Below are 18,863 nucleotides of genomic sequence, written 5' to 3' on the forward strand. Positions count from 1 at the left end.
ATTGCTATAGTCAAAGAGTTCAAAGTCTGCCTCCATGGGAAAAAAATTCTACAGAAGTAGAAAGATATGAAATAAATAGAAAGACAACTATGTCCTAGAATGGCTGGTAATGTAAATTGTGTGAAGAAAATAACATACAGGAGAGAACAATGGATGTCCCTTGAGCAATCTAACACAGTTTCTCTCTGTTCTCTCCACATTCTTCTTTTTCTTCTCTCAAGTCATTTCTCACCAACATGCCACCCTCCTCCTCTCTTGATATATGCTATAGATTTGTGTCTCATCCCCCAGCCCCAGCCCTTCTCTATGTTTCCTCCTAGTATCTTGGACCGTGCTGCCTAAAATTGCAGCTCACATTTATCATATCACAAAGAATCCTCCCATGCCTTCCCCTTGCTTGATTATCTCCTTAGCACTTACCAATATCTACCATACACTACATTTCACTTATTCATTTTGTCTGTGATCTGACCCTCCACTACTATGACAGTCCCACAAGGTCAGAGAAGATGCTCTTCTTTGTTTTCCCCTTTTGGGTCCCCCATGCCTTGGATAGTAATTGACAACGTATAGAATGAAAGAAGAAGCAAGTCAGGAAGACATGAGTTGGTGATAGTGCTGGTCGGGCTGGTATGGGTCTAGTAGAGTTGAGGGAGTAGACACAATAAAGCAAAAGGCTTAGTCTTCCATCACTCTCTTCTAATCTGTTATTTTTCTTCTCGGAATTTATATTACCCAATATTAGATCACTTTTTTGTTTGATTGTTTTAAGACAGGTGCTCATTGGGTAACCCAGACTAGCCTTGAACTATGATCTTCCTTCCTTTGACTCGCAAGTGTTAGGATTACAAGCATGTACTACCAAACCTGACCTACATTCCATGTTTAACTTTTTACTTATTGAATGCCTCTTAGGGTGTTGAAAGCCAAGGAAGGTCCACATGGCTATACAGATTGAAGTCAGCATGGCTGTACAGATTGAGAGGAGTAGTGATGTTAAGAACTCAAGAAAGATCAGATCAGGTCAACTCAGGTCATGGGAACCACAGCATGAACCATGAATTCTATTCTAAGAATAGAAGAGGCCACCAGAACATTCAGAGGAGGAGAATGGCAAAGTATGTTTTGCCATTTATGCTTGAGATGGAATATTCAGATTTTTCAGATTGTGGAGGCCAAGAGGAACAGCGAGGCAATTCATAAGGCCATCGTGTTGCCCTGGGAGCGTTGGACAGGGTAGTAGCTGCAGAAATGGTAGAACATGCTCCATATAGTACAGTTGATTCTGCAGGACCACCCATGGGCTGAAAGCAGAATGTGAAAGGGAGCAATTCAAGATGATCGGCAGATTTGAGACCAACTAACTGAATGGTGGTTGCATATGTTCAGTTACAAGAGCATAAAGATGTCTCTTGAAATTATTTTTTCTCAGCTTCGATAACCCTCTATGTCTTGGCTCTTCCTATGCAATGATTCCTTTCTGCCTACTCTCAAGTCTTAAAAGAATCTGTTGAATTTTTATGAGGTCAAGCTATGGCTTCATCAACACCATCACTCCCAAATTTTTACCTTTGCTACAGCTTTTTCCACAGCACTCTTACATGTGAATATCTTGTTGACATTCCAAATTCTTAGTGTTTTTCTCTGACCTTTTTGGCCTTTTCCTTTATTCCAAATTATCACTGCAACACTACTCTCATTATTCTGTCTTTAATACCCCTTACTAAGCTTTTTATTTTTTGTTCCCTTGTCTTCTTAAGCCACTATTTTCAGGCAACCAACATATGATTTTTTTTTTTTTTGGTTGGTCCTGCGGCTTGAACTCTGAGCCTGTGCACTGTCCCTCAGCTCTGCAGCTCAAGGCTAGTGCTCTTCCACTTCAGCCACAGCGCCACTTCTGGTTTTCTGGTGGCTAATTGGAGATAAGAGTCTCATGGACTTTCCTGCCCAGGCTGGCTTTGAACTGGGATCCTCAGATCTCAATCTCCTTAGTAGCTAGGATTCCAGGCGTGAGCCACCAGTGCTCAGCTTATATGTAACTTTTTTGTGGTTAGTTTCTTCTCTTTCCAGTCCAAGCCATTATTATAACCAGATTCATTTTTAAACCAAAGCGTTCATGGTTACATGTTTTCCTCAAAAGCTTCCTGTAGCTTCTGCCTATTATCTCAAACACATACTCATACTCTGTCTGGCCTTCCTAACCCTTATCAGAGTGTGATTCTAAGTTATCTGAATATAACAAACATCCTCTGTTAGAGCCTAAATTTTCACTGCAGAATTTTCTAGAAGCACCACATATCCTCAGTTCAAAACTTTACCCACATAAATGCTACCTGGAAGGGCCTACTGCTATCTAACTTTTTAAAATGGTTTATCTAATGTGTATTATTTTTAGAACAAATATAAACCCTACCCTTTCCAAAACAGTCTTAATCTACTAAATACTGATTTATCTTTATTTTTATTTATTTGCCAATGATGAGGCTTGAACACTGGACCCTGAGTACTTTTTGCCCAAGGTTCTACCACTTTGAGACACAGTGCTTCTTCCAGTTTTCTGGTGGCTAACTGGGGATAAAAGTCTCACAGGTACTTTTCTTCCCCAGATTGGCTTTGAACTATGATCCTTAGATCTCAGCCTCCTGAGTAGCTAGGATTACAGGCATAAGCCACCCGCATCCAGCGTACATAGGGATTTTTTTCCTAATAACTACGGAATAACTATTCACAGTAAGGTGCATGCCATTTACTATCAGTACTGCTGTTAATAGCAAAGCATCATATCCATGGAACCCAGGTAAGACTGAGTCCTATAGCAGCCTACATTCTTAAGGGCCATGATACTTGAAAGAAGAATTGAAAACTTGATTACATCTCCCCCAAACAAATTCAACTCTGCAAAACACTACTGGAAATTGTGCCCGGAAATGGGGGGGAAATTCATAATGCAAAAATAGCCATTTAAAATTACCATTAAACATCTATTTTAGACCTTGTTCAGTTGGTGGCTGCCTCATTTCTGTCTGTACACTTTCTCATCTGGCCTTGTCAGTTTGTGGCTCCTGCTTCTGAGATTACATACACTCCCTCTCCCTTCTCAACACAATGTCACTCTTTAGTTCCTCTCTGCTACAAAGAAACTTTATCAACTCTGTCATTCTCCTGGAGTAAACAATAAAGGCTGACTTCGTCTTCTTTAGAAGTACAGTAGGGGACTTTAAAAAGTGCTTTACATTGCATGAGGAATTATTCTTATTCTATCACAATCAAACATCCCATTAATTCTCACAACAACCTTTAGAGTAGCAGTTATTGTTAATGTTTTCATTTAACATGTAAGACAATGGAAGATCAAAACTTGTTATACCTGACAGGGTCTGAATGCAAAACAAGATCATCTCTGTCAGAATGTATCTTATCTTGTTTTGTTCCCCTAATTTAACGCTACTCATGGATTTGTAAAGCTGTCTTCCAATTTTCCTGTTTCTACAGAGCAGAGATCATATTTGGTCATTTTATTGTCCCTCAAAAGCTCTGATATGGTATTGAGGAATAAACTCATGATTGCTGGTAGTTCATGTACTTGCCCTTCACATTAAAATCATAATCACCAATAACATGTTCCCTTATGTCTGAGACTGTTTCACATACTGCTCTTCTGATGGTAAGTTGATGACATCCAGTAAGTTGATGACTAATGCTTTAGAAGGTAAGTATTTGTAAGTTGTCCTCCCAAGTACCTTGGGGTAGCTATGATTTGTATCTTGTGAAAAAGCTGCCCATGAACCTTCTAATACTGTTAACAATCACAGAATTATATTAGTTCATAAGAGGCATCATCAGCCAGGGATAGAGACTAAGAAATGATCTGCTCTTCAAATTAAGGTAATTTCAATAATCTCAAATCATGTTATTGTAACACCCAATGCATGTTATTGTACTACTAATTCAGTCTCCCCTGAGAATCACAAAAATGATGTAATGTTTATGCTTACACAGGGTGTTTTTAGCTGCTTTATGCTGTCACTTGTTGGTTTGATTTTTGGCCACTGTAAAGCAAAAATCTAAACCTGGACAACTCATTAGCTCATCCAGTATTCTTTTTTTGTTCACTTCAAGGAGGCTTTGACTATAATCCCAGGGATTCAGAGCAAATTGGCATCTTCTCTGACCTGGAACGAGCTTGTTTCAAAGTATGCCTCAAAGGGCTAACCTGCTGCAACTAGTAAGGTTAGCTCAGTTCTGAGATAGAGAAATGCTTCCACACACTGGTCCCTTCGATCACATTTCTTTCTAGGGCTTCAGAAAGTGGTAAACTCCATCATAGGGGCTGGAGGTTACATCTTTTGTAAAACATCAGAGCATCCTTTGCCAAACTCTTAAAAACTTGTACAAGGGATGACCTGACCAACAAGCTTTTTAAAATGTCTGTAGAACTGAACAATAAATTAAGTCCATCTGCCAATCTGTTCTCAAGGCCAGATGCAAGTTAAAAAGAAGGAAGAGGAAGGGGAGATTTTGTTTTTAAGGAGAAGAAGGAAAGGAAGAATAGAAGGAGAAGGAGGAAGGGCAGGAGGAGGTATAGGAGAAAAGAAGAAATAAAAAGAAATAATAATACAAGACAGCCCAAACCTAATCTAATCTAACCACATCATAGGCATTCCTTCATTTCTTAGTAATAGGGGCTTTCTCTTATAATCAGAATATTAACTAAAAGATATTTTAAAATATCAATAAATGTCAAATATCAATATTGAGAAAAAAGCCAATATTGCTTCCTATTAGAATGAGACAATTTGTACATCAACCAGAGACTGTGTTCATTATGAAGGTGAATTAAAGCACATATACATGCAATAAAAAGTTATTTTATCATCAGACCTAAATTTCAACAGATAATTCTTACTTGACTTCTCAAATTTTAGTTTTCTCAAACTAAGTTTTCTTCCCATTATAATTTTCTTTCCCAACTATCTGTGGTGATGTGACCATCTAATTTTTTCTAGTTGTCTTTCAGAACAGATTTCCTAAGATGTTTTGTTTAAAGAACTGTTTTATTGTATCCTGTGACCTAACACAATGGATTGTTCTTACTCTTTGATAAGAACCTTGGTGATCTGGTGCCATTTCTTTATTTTCTTTTAATCTTTCTTGCTTCCACTAAGAATGGTTCAGCAAACACTGATCTGATTGCATTACTTTTGAGAGCCACTGATAAGACCAGATCCCACTTCAGGTCTCGCATAATATGGAGATCGAATGCCAAATTGTTGCTAGTACTGCAGTTTAATTGTCCATTAGGCACATCCAAGTGCAAGGGGATTTAACAGAAAATGTTAGTTGACACAGGATTGTTCAGGGCACTGCTCTACTAACAGTGGGACTGCAGCAATATTTACTCAGACATTGATTTTCCTGGCAAAGGTTGGCATTATCTATAAGAGGTACAATAAAATAATTTCTATTCCCTTCCCACCTGGGATTACCTGGGACAAATGTGAATTTGACACAAAAGTGTGGAAGTGCTTGAGACAGAAAACAGGTCAGAATATCAAGCATTCATTAAAGAAAGAGAACATGTGTATTGAGCACTGAAGACAGGAAACAATATGAATTTCTAGAGGCCAAATGTAAGGCAACACGCTCTCATGGGAAGGGTTTGTGGTAAGGTTATGACCACAATCACATTCCTAGAGTGATGCTGGACAAAAATAAAGGTGCTCCATTCCAGGATCCCAGAATTAATGTGGATCCTGTTGTCCGGATGATTGTATGAATTAATGTAGATCCTGTCATCCAGATGGTTGCATGAGAGTCCAAGTTGATTAGATGACAAAAACGATGTGTTAAGGGAAAAAAAAGTACATAGTCCAGATGAAATTTTGGGTGGATAAAGGGAGAAAGTGGCTAAAGGGAAGTTAGCTTAAACTGAGCAAGGAATCAATGTTGTATTGGTCTTTGAAATGTTTAATTGATACATAAATATACTTATACTTAGTTTTATACTTAACTTATACTTAGTTTTAGTATAGTATTACTATACACACACATAGTTTACAACACATATAACCATGTTTAATGACCAAATCATGACAATTAGCATTATTTACTTTTTTTGTTGGTTGTGGGGCTTGAACTCTGGGCCTGGGCACTGTCCCTGAGCTCTTCGGTTCAAGGTGAGTGCTCTACCATTTGAGCCACAGTGCCATTCCAGTTTTCTGGTGGTTAATTGGAGATAAGAGTCTGATGGACTTTCCTGCCCAGGCTAACTTTGAACTGTGATCCTCAGACCTCAGACTCCTAAGTACCTAGGCTTACAGGCGTGAGCTGCCAGCTCCCAGCTTATCATTCCTTTATATTAGGAACCTTCAAGCTCTTCTCCTCTAATTGTTTTGACATGTGCAATTTTGTGTTGTAGATTACTGATATCCTGTGGTATCATAAAACCTTATAACTACTGTTCCTCCTCCAATTGTATTTTGTACCCAATATCTACTCTGTCACTGATCCTTACCCATTCTAATGAGTGTTCTCTCCCTTTCTACTTCTATATGCATAACATTTTAGCTTTCAAAAATGAGTATGGCTATGTTGTATTTTATTTCCTGAGCCCAGCTTATTCTACATAATGCAATGTCTTCCAAATCCATCCATGCTGCTGCAAATGACAGGTAGCGGCTAAGTAATATTCCATTGTGTATGTAGATAACAATTTTAGCTGAATTGATCTTTTAAAATTGGCACTAGATTCTTGACTAGAGATGCATCCATAGAACCCTGGATACAATGTAAATTGGCAGTCTAAGCCCAAATTACTTAGTCAACAGAGATACCAAAGTACCTTAAAATATACATGCCTGAGTCAAGCTTTTACATATAATTCAACAGACCTGAGTGGAAGAAGGAGCTGGAATTTATATAAGAGACAGTTAGACAGATAGAATATAAAGAAAGAATTCATAATGGAAGATATTTAGAGAAGTCGCTGTCTAGGTTAAAGAGCTGGGGTTCAAGTTGGCCAACTCCTATCAGTGTGACCATTAGCAATTTTTATTTTCACCTGCAAAATAGGGATGAGAAGAATACTTGCCCATCAGCTTTTAAGACAATTAGATCAAATGATATATGGGTAGCATAGTTCTGCATTTCATCTTGGTCATACTCAAAGAGGAGAAACTATTTCCAGAAACATACACACTTTCTCTCCCTCCCCCTCTCTCTCTCCCTTTCTCTCTCTCTCTCTCTCTCTCTCACACACACACACACACACACGCACGCACACATACCACAGAGACACACATGTATAACACTGTGAGAACAATTCAAAGATAATGAATGTGGAAGATACCAGTTGCCTTGAAGTGGTAGTTAGTTCCACCATAGCTATACTAACAAGATTATGAAAAATAACCAAAGAGATTTGCTGAAGTGCAGAGAATTCCATTTCAAATACCCCCAAAGTCCAACTGGGAAGTAAACTAGCACAATTTAGTGAGGGTTAAGATGTCTCTCTAAAAAGTACACATTTTATTTTCATGACATTTTATAATCTCTAGAAAATGTCCAAACCTAGAATAAATCATGTTAAGTGAGGTAAGCCAAATTCAGAGAGACAAATAGCATATGTTTTCTCTAATATGTGGAAGCTAGATCTAAAATACACTGGGACATGATAATTATACAAGTGTCTCCAGGCATTTACACATGGTGAGACCAAAAGAGAATACTCTTAGAAAGGGAGCAGAAAGGCACTATGCCTCTGTGCATCTGATCATATAAAATAATGTTTACTGAAATGAACGTTAGCAAATGGAAACAAGGTTTTTTTTTCTTTTTTGCTGTTTTGTTTTCTCTTCTTTCTATTCTGTTTGTTCCTTCATGTGCCTTTAGGAATGTAAGGGGAGGCACAGAAATAAAGGGACCAAAGGGTAAACAAATGCAGCAATGGTACCCACTGGACACTGTGGAAAATGAACTATACAACTTGTCCGTAGGGATGGGAGGGAAAAACTGGGAAAGAGTTAGGCAAGAGGTAACACTGTCCAAAAAGAAATGTACTCTTAGGGGGCTGGGGAGGTGGCTCAGTGGTAGAGCACTTGCCTTGCATGCCTGAGGCCCTGGGTTCGATTCCTCAGCACCACATAAGCAAAAAGAAAAAAAAAGCTGGAAGTGGCGCTGTGGCTCAAGTGGTAGAGCGCTAGCCTTGAGCTGAAGAGCTGAGGAACAGCGCCCAGGCCCAGAGTTCAGGCCCAGGACTGGACCCCCCCCAAAAAAAAGAAAAGAAATGTACTCTTTGCCCGATTATGTAACTGTAACCCCTCTGTACATCACAATAAAAATAATAACAATAAAAATGTATGTAATAAAAGAAAATATCCAAAGCTTTAACTGAATCTCAATCTGAAAACTACAAAGTCCTTGCAAGGCCTAAGAACATTCTTACTAAACAGACTGTGAAAATAAGTGGACTGCACTGACCAAAAAAGCCAAGCATAAATTAATATCAAAAGTGGAAAAATGCCATGAAAGTGACACCAACAATCTATCTGGCAGAAGGAACTAAAGATAAGGCAAATGAGCCCAACAGCACATGAATAATCTGGGAGTGTGTTAAATGTAATATGCTGTGTAAAACAGGAACTAAGCATTAACAACCATCCGAAAATGAGGTTATCCCACTGGGAGGAGAAAAAAAAAAAGAACGTAATTTGAACAACTAGCTTCAGTAGACTACAGGGCCTTAGAATAAAAGGAAAAGGAAAAAAATTCAATCAAGAATTGGGGGAAGGAAGTTAGGAGAACAGATTAAGCTGTGGTTAATCCATAGCAGTGAACAAATTTCCGAACATGAATGACCCTATGGCTGTAACTCTCAGCAATGGAACTTGAAAAGTAATCAGTATTATCATCATTCCTATGAAAGTTGTGTGACTGTAAGTACAAAACCCAGAGTGAGGTGCTACCCAGCACTTGGAGGGAAAAAAAACTTTCAAAAAGCAGACTGGTGGCTCATGGCTATAATCCTAACTAATCAGAAGTTGAGATGTACAGATTGCAGTTCAAACCCAGATAGAGCAGGAAAGTCCTTGAGACTCTTCTCTCAGGAAGGCGTGGAGTGAAGGATCCCTTTGGGGTTAAAGTTATGTTAGTGACATTATCTCTGTCATCCCTTTTAGGGGCCTGGTCACAGCAAGCTCTCCTAGCTGGAACAAACCTTATAAGTATTCAGATACCTAAATCATTGGCAATTTTAAGGTTGTATTTGTCAGCCCATGCTGACTGGCATCATGGGAGGGAACGCATAGCTTAAGTCAACCTGTCCTGTCCAAGTGAACTAAAGTTGGATTTCCCTTTCCAATGACCAAAGTGCCACTGTCCTATTATATAACCATCTCATAAGTTGGAATAATGTGAAATCATCCTTCTGAGATAGATAGACTTTCTTTATGTGATGAACGTGCCATATTTCTGAGTCTATTATACCTGAAAGCAAGGCCCTAGTTCCCCCACACAGTAAATGTATCAAAATAATAAATATCACCATTAGATTGGGGCAGGGGGGGCGGTGAGGAAGGGGCAGGGGCAGATAGAAGGAAGGTATCCTGTGTTGTAGCTAGGTTTTTTTCCCCCTAAGTGCTAACTTTCTGCTCTACTGTTAACACTGATTGCCTTCCTTGTTTAAATTAAATGTTTCATTCTGAAACAGTCACTCACTCACACACACACACACACACACACACGTGCACAAAAAAGAGTCACACATAACTAGATATACACACAAAGATGGATGAGAGTGGACAAAAACATTTTTTTAAATTTCTGAGTTTGACGAGCTTTACAACGTTGGTGCGGGGGGAGGGGGGAGAAGGGGGTGGGGGGGAGGGGGGAAGGAGAAGGATTGGGATGGGGGGGAGGGGGGAGGCTGGGAAGGGATGGGAAGGGTAAACAAAGGAGGAGGCTGCAATGCTTGGTAAGAAATGTACGCATTATCCTGCCCATGCAATTGTAACCCCTCTGTACAGTATGTTCACAAATAAAATAAAATAAAATTAAAAAAAAATTTCTGAGTTTGAGAAAGTACAGACAGGTAAACATTCAAAAGTAATTATTTCCTAGTTGAATTATTCCAACCACAGCCTTGAATTAATGTGCATATGGATAAAACATTTATCCAAAACAATCAGATAACAAGTTTAAACACAGATATCCTGCTTAGGTCACAGAGACACAATTCATACCCTATACCACAAACATACTGAATAGTTAGCATAAGACTTAAGAAGCATTACATAAAAAGAGTAATGATATTTTAGAATGTGTGTCCCATCTATTTCACAAAAAAATAATAATACTTGCTAAAAGCTCTGTGTGACTCTAAGGTGAAAACATAATGAAAACTAGAAAAACACAACTAGACTTTGAAATTTCCACAACACAAATGGGTGACTGGCGGAGCCAGGTCACATTGTGCTTCTAAGTGGTAAAGAGAGGAGATGCTCTTTACAGTACTGGTTGCAGTTTTGCCTCCCCTTCTAGTCTCTGATTAAATTTTTGACCTTTTTCCTTTTGAAAACACATGCATGTCCTGGCTATAATCAGTCCTTATTGTCCATATTATTCTGTTTTCTGCTCCCATTCATAAATCATTTCTTGTCTTTTTTACATCCCTTCTTAACACAAATATAACTTAGATTGTGGTGTGTGTGCGGGAGACACAGGCAAGTACACGGATGAAACCAGAGTGGTCATGCATCGATCATTATTGAACCTGGGAAATGTTGATAGAACCGTACTTGAAATATGCATAATATGTGGTTTTAAAAATAAAACCTTCATGGCTGATTTCTGGTGGCTCATGCTGATAATGGTAGCTACATGAGAGGCTGAGTTCTGAGGATCACTGTTCAAAGCCAGCCTGGACTCCTATCTTCAATTAACCACCAAAAATTCCTGGAGTGAAGCTGTGGCTCAACCGGTAGAGCAACAGCCTTGATTTAAAAAAAAAATCTAAGGGACAGCACCTGGGCTGTGTTCAAGCTCTGGTACTGACACAAAGTTTTAAAATATTTTGTTTTTTTAATTGTAATAACAATTTAACAAAATGGTGAGACAAAGGACAAAGCGCCAGCCAAGGCAACAGCAAAACTCACAAGAAAATATGTTGGAAATGAATGTACAAGTTGGTGGGGAAGGGAGAAAATGGAGGGGAAGGAAAGTGGAAGAAAAATGAAGGAAGGGGTAACAAGTTCAAACAAGAAATTTACTCACTACCCTAATATTTAACTGTAACCCTTCTGTACATCACCTTGACAATAAAATTTTTAAAAATGGGAAAAAAAGTCCAAAAAATTTTAAATTTTTTTAAATATATTAAAATAAATAAAATATACTAAAATAAAATCTTCATGTCAGTGTCATCCTGTGTCTTGTGAGCACAGTGTTTCATTGAAGGGCACAGAAATTAGAACCAGAAGAAATAACATGTTCTATATTGGCTCAAATATGATTAAACGTAATCCAAAATTCTTAGCTGGCATTTGGGGGCATATTACTTAAATACATGTAGAATGGGGCCAGGTGTCTCCCTAGGAACCCGCCTTTATCTTATCATACCAGAAATAACAGCTTTTCAAGGTACTATAACTATCCTTATTTAGGTTCAAGTTTAGCCACAATCTTTTTGGTAATCAAGGTAAAAAGAAAACTACGGTGAATAATAAAACATATACGTTGATTTAAAAAACAGATTTTTCCCTGACTAAATTCCAACATCAAAATGAATTTTCATTGTGTATTACTATAATTCAAATGACACTTCTAACATGGCTTCCCAGGTGAAGGATTCCTTGTGTGGTCAGTCTTCAAATCACTTTTGCCTGAACACCAAGCCTTTTTCCATTTAACAAACTCAAATTTGCATTGTGGAGATGGGAATATAACTCAGTGGCAGAAAATTTGCCTATCATACATAAAGCCCTGGGTTCAACTCCCAGCACCACAAGACCAAACAAACAACATACAAATGAGCATTACACTTTCTGTTGAAAGTCTGTGTTATAAATTACAGAAAGAGGGCTGGGATGTAGCTCAGAGGCAAAGTGCAACATCCTGGGTTCGATCCCCAGTACCAAAAAAGAAAAGTAAAAAAAAAAATAATAATAATAAATTGCAGAAAGATTCATACAGTATTGATTGGAACATAAGGTTGGGATATGACCTTCAAATTGTATAATTTTTATACATTCACATGTCTATTAGAGGTCTTAATCTGATAACGGAAAAGAGTTGTGGACTCATGGCTAGTTCTATCTTTACTAGTTTATATAGCCTTGCATGAATAACAACTATCTTTTGTAAGAGCTCTTGCTGTATCCCCAAACTAGGTGATTTAATCAATGTTTCAGCTACATTGAGACACCTGCTGAATCTCTTTAATCCCTGTAAAGGTGAAAAAAATCTTAACATATCATTAGTAAGTATGTTTATCTCACCACGATGATATCTTGATTGTTGTTGCTGGATTCAGCATCAACCAATACTTGACCTTCTTGTGTGAGGCTTATACTTGGTTCCCTTTTTATTCCCCAGCAAGAGACCTACAGCAAAGTGTTAAAAGCAAATATACAAAGTCAATGTGTACCACATTAAACCACCCTCACTCATTAATTATGCCATTTCATCTCTACAAATGGTGAAATAATACAGGGAAATATTGACTTCTGACAACTGCCTTGAATAAATACATAACTTGCCATTGTGTGATATGTGTATGGGAGAGGCATAACTGTAATTCCAGCACTTGGGAGGTTAAGACAGGAAGATCCTGAGACCAGTCAGGACTACAGAGTTTCAACATAGTCTTGGCTATCCAGTTTGACACTATCTGGGGGGGGGGGCATGATTTACATAAGCACATGTAAAGATTAACTAATGACACACTGCAATAAACAATGTCATAAGACATCTGGCACTGTGGCTCACGCCAGTAATCCTAGTTACTTGGGAAGCTGAGATTGGAGGATCATGGTTCAAAGCCAGGGCAAGAAAGTCTAGTCCAGGTAGAAAAGTCTATATGACTCCAATAAACTACTCAGAAAAAGCCAGAAGTGATGATTTGGCTCAAGTGGTAGAAGCCTTAAGCATGAAGAGGTTAGGAGATAGTGCCCAGGCCCCTGAGTTCAAGCTCCAGAACCAGGGGGAAAAATTGCCATAAGACAAATTAAGTATGAATGATTGGTATGGACTATGGGGCTCAGCAGTGATTTTAGGGGCATGTGGTAGTTGCAAAAATCTGCGTAAATTAATAGTTTGCAAACATGAGTTACTATCCATATTCTAAATAAACTATGGTTCATGTGAATATGTACATATGTAGATTCTGCTAAGGAATATAAGACACAATTCATTTCAAAGTATCTGTGATGTTTTCCTTTTGATTATATTGTTACTAATGAAAACTGAACATACCTATTATTATATGGAATGTATAGCAATTTTTCTACATTTAAAATATTCCTTCATACTTGAAAAGGTTGAAAACACTTCAGTGACAAGCTTTTATACTTTCTGATTTCAATTTGGCTTTGGTATTTTTCAAAGATTTCTTTTCATTACTTGCTTGGCTCTCCGTGACAGATACACCCTTTCTACTCTTGACCCCAAATGGCCCATGCTCTCAGAATAATCTATCCTTGGGACTGTGGCACCTACAACTTTCTTCTAGCCAATAGAATCTAACAAAAGTGATAGAATGTCATGTTAGTCTGACTGCATTTTATTTTGTGAAATTAAAGCTTAGATGATTTAGCAGTAGCAGACTTTCCCACTGGCAAATAGCCCTGTTGTGGACCACCTGGGAATAGGGTCATGTGACACAGTATTAAAAATGGCCTCCAGCCAAAGCTAGTGAGAAGCCAGGGCACCAAGCAGTTATAAGAAAATGGTTTCTACCAGCAACTATGTCAGTAGGAAGAGGATCTTGACCCGCAAAAGAAAATTCAATCCTGCCAACACCTTCTGCTTTATGAAATCCTAAGGAGGGAATTCAACTAAAATCTGCCCAGTCACTAGACCCAGAGTAATGTGAGAAAATAAATGTATGTTGTTTTAAGCTCCAAAAAATTAAAAAAGTTCTCTAGGAGGAACAATAAGTCCTTGTTACTTATATTAATAAAGATAAATGTACTACATGAAAACTAAACTGTTAGCAATTTCCAGAGCCGTTTTTATCAAGCATGTGAAGCATATGAGGTTTTCTTCAAAGCAGATATGCTTGGGAGAGGACTCTCTAGGGTCCTTTAGATATAATATCATGTGATCTGTGAATAGGGATACTTTGACTTTTCCCTCTTTGGATTTTATGTCTTTCTCTTGCCTTCTGCTCTAGCTAGGAATTCCATTACTTCACTGAAAAGGAATGCAGAGAGTAAACATCTTTGTCCTTGCTCCTGATTTTAGAAGAAACACTTTCCACTTTTCACCATTTAGTATGTAGATTCTAGGCTTGTCATAATAGTCTTTTAAAATTTTTATTTTATTGAAAGATGCTATACAGAGGGGTAACAGTTAGATGAGTAAGACAATGAGTACATTTCTTGTAAAGCATTGTTATTATATTGAGGTATCTTACTTCTGTTCTACCTTCTCCAAAGCTTTTATCATGAAAGGAGGTAAGATATGTCAGAGGCTTTTTCTGCATTTATTGAGATGATCATGTGATTCTTGCTCTTAATTCTGTTAATTTTCCATATTATGTTTATTGATTTATGTATATCAAACTATCCTTCTATCCCAGAGATGAAATTAACCAGTCTTTTCTTATACAGACAAGTAGGGGTCAAATGACTGCAAGGTATGATCCTACCTTTTTTTTCCATACTCAACCAAAGCAATGTCTTCTAAAAAAGTAAAATAAATAATGTCTGGACACATTACTGATGCTCTCCTGTTGTTTTCTGTTGCTTTTAGGATAAATGAAAATATGCTTCTCAAGGCCTATGGAACCTGTGTGGTTATGATCATTCCCTATACATCTCACGGCCCATCTCTTCTCCATCTCTCTGTCCTCCCATTACTGTCCTCTTGAAATACTTTACACCCATCCTTGTATCCCTTTTTAACAAACAGTATACATTACTTGGACATGTATCATCTCTCTTTTTTAAATCAATTTAATCATAAAAATCTTAGGAATCTTTTTTCTGAAAAGACAGCCCATCCGACCAGCCATAGCCAAATATCCCGTCATAAGCAGATAAGTGACTGTCCATAAAAATCCTGCCACGGTAGCAGCACAGGAGGTGCGTGCAGTCCCAGCTCAAGTCGGAAGCAGTCTTTGTAACTCAGCAAAACTCTATCTCAAAAGAAAAAAAGGAATACTATTGTAGCTGCAATATAAATCTGTCTATGAAATGATTGGAGACATGATTGCTCTGCTTCTTATTAGTCTCTAACTTTGATGAGGGCAGAAACTATATATGGTTTTGTTCATGACAACATTTGTGGCTTGAGAGTGGTACATATGATTTTACATATACATGTGTAGATGTACCTACGTATTTTACATATATGCTAATATACATTTATGTACCTATAATGTGCAAAGCTACACAAGTGTATATGTATTTGTATATGCATGTATGTGCACATACTATAAGTATACATTCTCTTGGGTAGCTTTATACTCATGCAGACATCTACAAAGGTACTATACCACATCTAAATTCTAAATATATTGTTTTAATACCTGGACACACTATCAACTTCTCAATATATTCTTGTTTTAAGAGTATATAACATAACTACACAGTAAACCAACAAATCCCAAATCTTTAAATTTTACACTTAATAATTTTTTAAATGCAAGGTTAATGGAGATATGACTATAAAGTAATAAAATCTCTCGGGGCACCGGTGGATCAATCCTATAATCTTAGCTATTCAGTTCAAAACCAGCCAGAGCTGGAAAGTCCAAGATACACTTCTCTCCAATAAACTACTCAGAAAAACACAGAAGTGGCACTATAGCTCAAGTGATAGGAAAAGAAGCACAGTATCAGTGCCTAGGCCCAGAGTTCAAGCCTCGGGACTGGGAAAAAAATTATAAAATCTCTTATATTACAATTATGCTATATTTTGTACATGGCCTTTTGCAATATGAAACATCATATTTAAATATGACACATAATTCAAAGTGACAGAAAGAAAAGTTAAATTGTATAGATGATAAACATTTAATGTGATCATATAATCTCAGGGAAAGACTGAGGATAAAAAATTTACAATTATAAGAAAACTGGTTTCAACTACTTTTTGAGAATGAACTACTTAAAAGTGAAATGAAAAAAGTCTTCTTTAAAGAATAAATATTTTCACTAAAGAATTTTAGAAAGAACATGTACACTATTTGCCAAAAATATGACAAAGGAATAAATGAGAGCTTTCAATAAAGTGACTATTGTTCAAAATAATTCCCTTTGTATGAACTATGCCTTGAATATCTTATCTCCCACCATGCAATATAGGGTCTACAGTGAAGAAACTCGGCAGGTATCTGCTGATCAAGTGAGTTTACACAGCCTTCAGGGCCCACAGCAATTCATTTGAATATCTGCTCCAGTGGCTCAAATCCACCTTCTAAGAGTGATTTTAATTTGTGACAATAGTCAAAAGGCCTTAAAAGTCAAATCTGGTGAGCCAGTTAGATAATATAAACAATCAATTCTGGCTTACAAAAGATGTAAAATGGATGTTAGTGAAATAATGTTTGTAATCAATCAGCACTAAACCTGAGACAGGAACTCTCATATTTTATTGTTGTAATAATTATAAATGGAACATGAAGACAATTAGAAAAGAATTAAATGAGGGAAACACTGTTGGTATGGTGTGAGTCTTTTAAAAGAAGCAGACACATTTAGACACATGAAGACTTGCAGGCGGTACGTCATTAAAATGAATCTGAAAATTCAAATACTGGATCCTACTTTAGATACTGGATCCTTGATGATAGAGCTAACAACCTATGTATGCTTTATTTAGCTAAGCACTTTTTTCTATAAAATATTGAATACAAAATTCTGAAGAGTCAAGGTTCATCCTATGGGGACATTTCTCTCTTAAATATAGATTTAAATTTTCCCCATCCACACATTTTTCTGAGAACTCTTCACTTGTTTGAGTTCTGCAGACACTGTGCTTATATTAGCAATCTAACTTTTTGTCCAAAAATAAAAAGAAGAAGAAGAAAGAGAAGGGAGAAAAAATAGATATTGGGACCCTGTACAGGAAACACATATTGTGATGTCCATCCTATAATTAGAGTGCTTCAAAATGTGAAAATGAACCAAAACCATTACTGAATGCTATTTCCAGAATAAGTAAATTATTGTTCATTTTGTAAATAAGAAAATAAAAGAACAAAGTACCTGGGACCTCTGAGCTAGTTTGACATTTTCTGGCAGAGCTTCTGCTTCTCTTTGCTGCTGGGGTTTGCTGACAGACTTCTTCACTATCTTGGTTTTGGAAACATGCTCTATATACAAATCTGCACCTTCTGGATTTCTTTTTTGGTCTCTGTGGTTGACTGAAAACTCAAGGGAGGAAAGATATCCAGGCTTCAAGTTATCACTTGCAATCCTGAGTTTCTGAGTTTTGGTAATATCCTTAAAGAACAAAAATCAATGTTATGTTTGGTAGCCAGATAACTGGAAACAGATGCCTGTTTCCCTCATCATATTGCATTAGGTCGTATTTCTTACTGCTATCAAAAAATTTAAAAACCAAAAGCTTAGTGCACCACCTTTCGTAAATATGTGCTGTTATCACGGCTCATTAGAAGTCTGATTCCGAAACAGAGCTGACTGAGTCAAGAGATCTAACTTTGCTATAGTCTGCACTTCCATGGAATTATCAGCACACGCTTCCCTTGTACTATTTGTGAAAGCAAATTTTAAAAAGAAGCCCGACTTTTGAGTACAGAGACCCCAAAGTGGGAGCACATTCTGTTCACTTTACCCCCTGATTCACCAGAGGACAAGTTCTGAGAACTGCCCTCATCCCACATCCTACCTCCTGCCCCTTGCTTCCTGCTACTTCAACCAATGAAAGAAATGTGCTAGAAGAGCTACAGCACGTGTGTCTACCAGGTTACTCTCTTCTAGAAATAAAACATGACCAGTAGAAGGAGAAGAGTTTAGGGTAGAGTGTAAGTGACAGATATGCCAATTCCTAAGCATGTCGTTGTCCACTACTGCCCCCCCCAAACCACTGGCCAGTGAATCCTCTCTCTTCAATAGTGTTTGGGCTCATGGAAACTGTTTGGTTCCAATTTTCCTTCACACAAACCACTAGCACTTGATACAGTCTTATCACAGTCTTGTGCATGGTTTACTCACCTGTAGGCAGAATCTTAAGGCATGGAATTATTATTATCATCATCATCATCATTACTAGTAGAGGCTTTATAACAACTTTTTAAACCTATTTCCCAGGGTAGGTTACTTGCATGTAATTTCTGCTGCTCTCCACCCCAATTTTAGATGCTGGTAAAAACTAAGTAAAAACAACATGTATAAATCCAGAGCCTCTTCTGATGTTCAGTTATGGAGGTAAACTCCTATTAAAGGAGGCAGTTTTCATTCATGTTACACAAATGAACATATGGATCATTTTTACTCTGATAGTATATATTATATTGAAGCAACATGGGGAAGACTTTTCTGGGTTAAAGTTCTCATTTTCCATAAGCCTCAATTTACTGTGTCTATTATATGTGTATATATTATATTGTGCATATATTGTATCTGTATATAATAAGGCTTTTTAGCAGTGCAAAAAATAATCAAGATGGGAGTTTAATTATG

At 37.4% G+C, this 18,863-nt stretch overlaps 1 protein-coding gene across 1 annotated transcript in view; it reads right to left on the reverse strand.

The window, feature by feature from the left end:
• The window catches only part of Morc1 (MORC family CW-type zinc finger 1), a 157,051-nt gene that overhangs the window by 21,067 nt on the left and 117,121 nt on the right, over positions 1 to 18,863 (reverse strand). The window contains exons 17-19 of the mRNA XM_013028509.1: positions 17,427 to 17,663; positions 17,151 to 17,210; positions 12,492 to 12,596 (exon numbers count right to left, since the gene is read on the reverse strand). Of these exons, the coding sequence (XP_012883963.1) occupies positions 12,492 to 12,596; positions 17,151 to 17,210; positions 17,427 to 17,663 (402 nt within the window). The remainder of the gene's footprint in view (positions 1 to 12,491; positions 12,597 to 17,150; positions 17,211 to 17,426; positions 17,664 to 18,863) is intronic.

The sequence above is a fragment of the Dipodomys ordii genome, unplaced genomic scaffold, assembly GCF_000151885.1.
Source record: "Dipodomys ordii isolate 6190 unplaced genomic scaffold, Dord_2.0 Scaffold111, whole genome shotgun sequence".
NCBI classification, from domain to species: Eukaryota; Metazoa; Chordata; class Mammalia; order Rodentia; family Heteromyidae; genus Dipodomys; species Dipodomys ordii.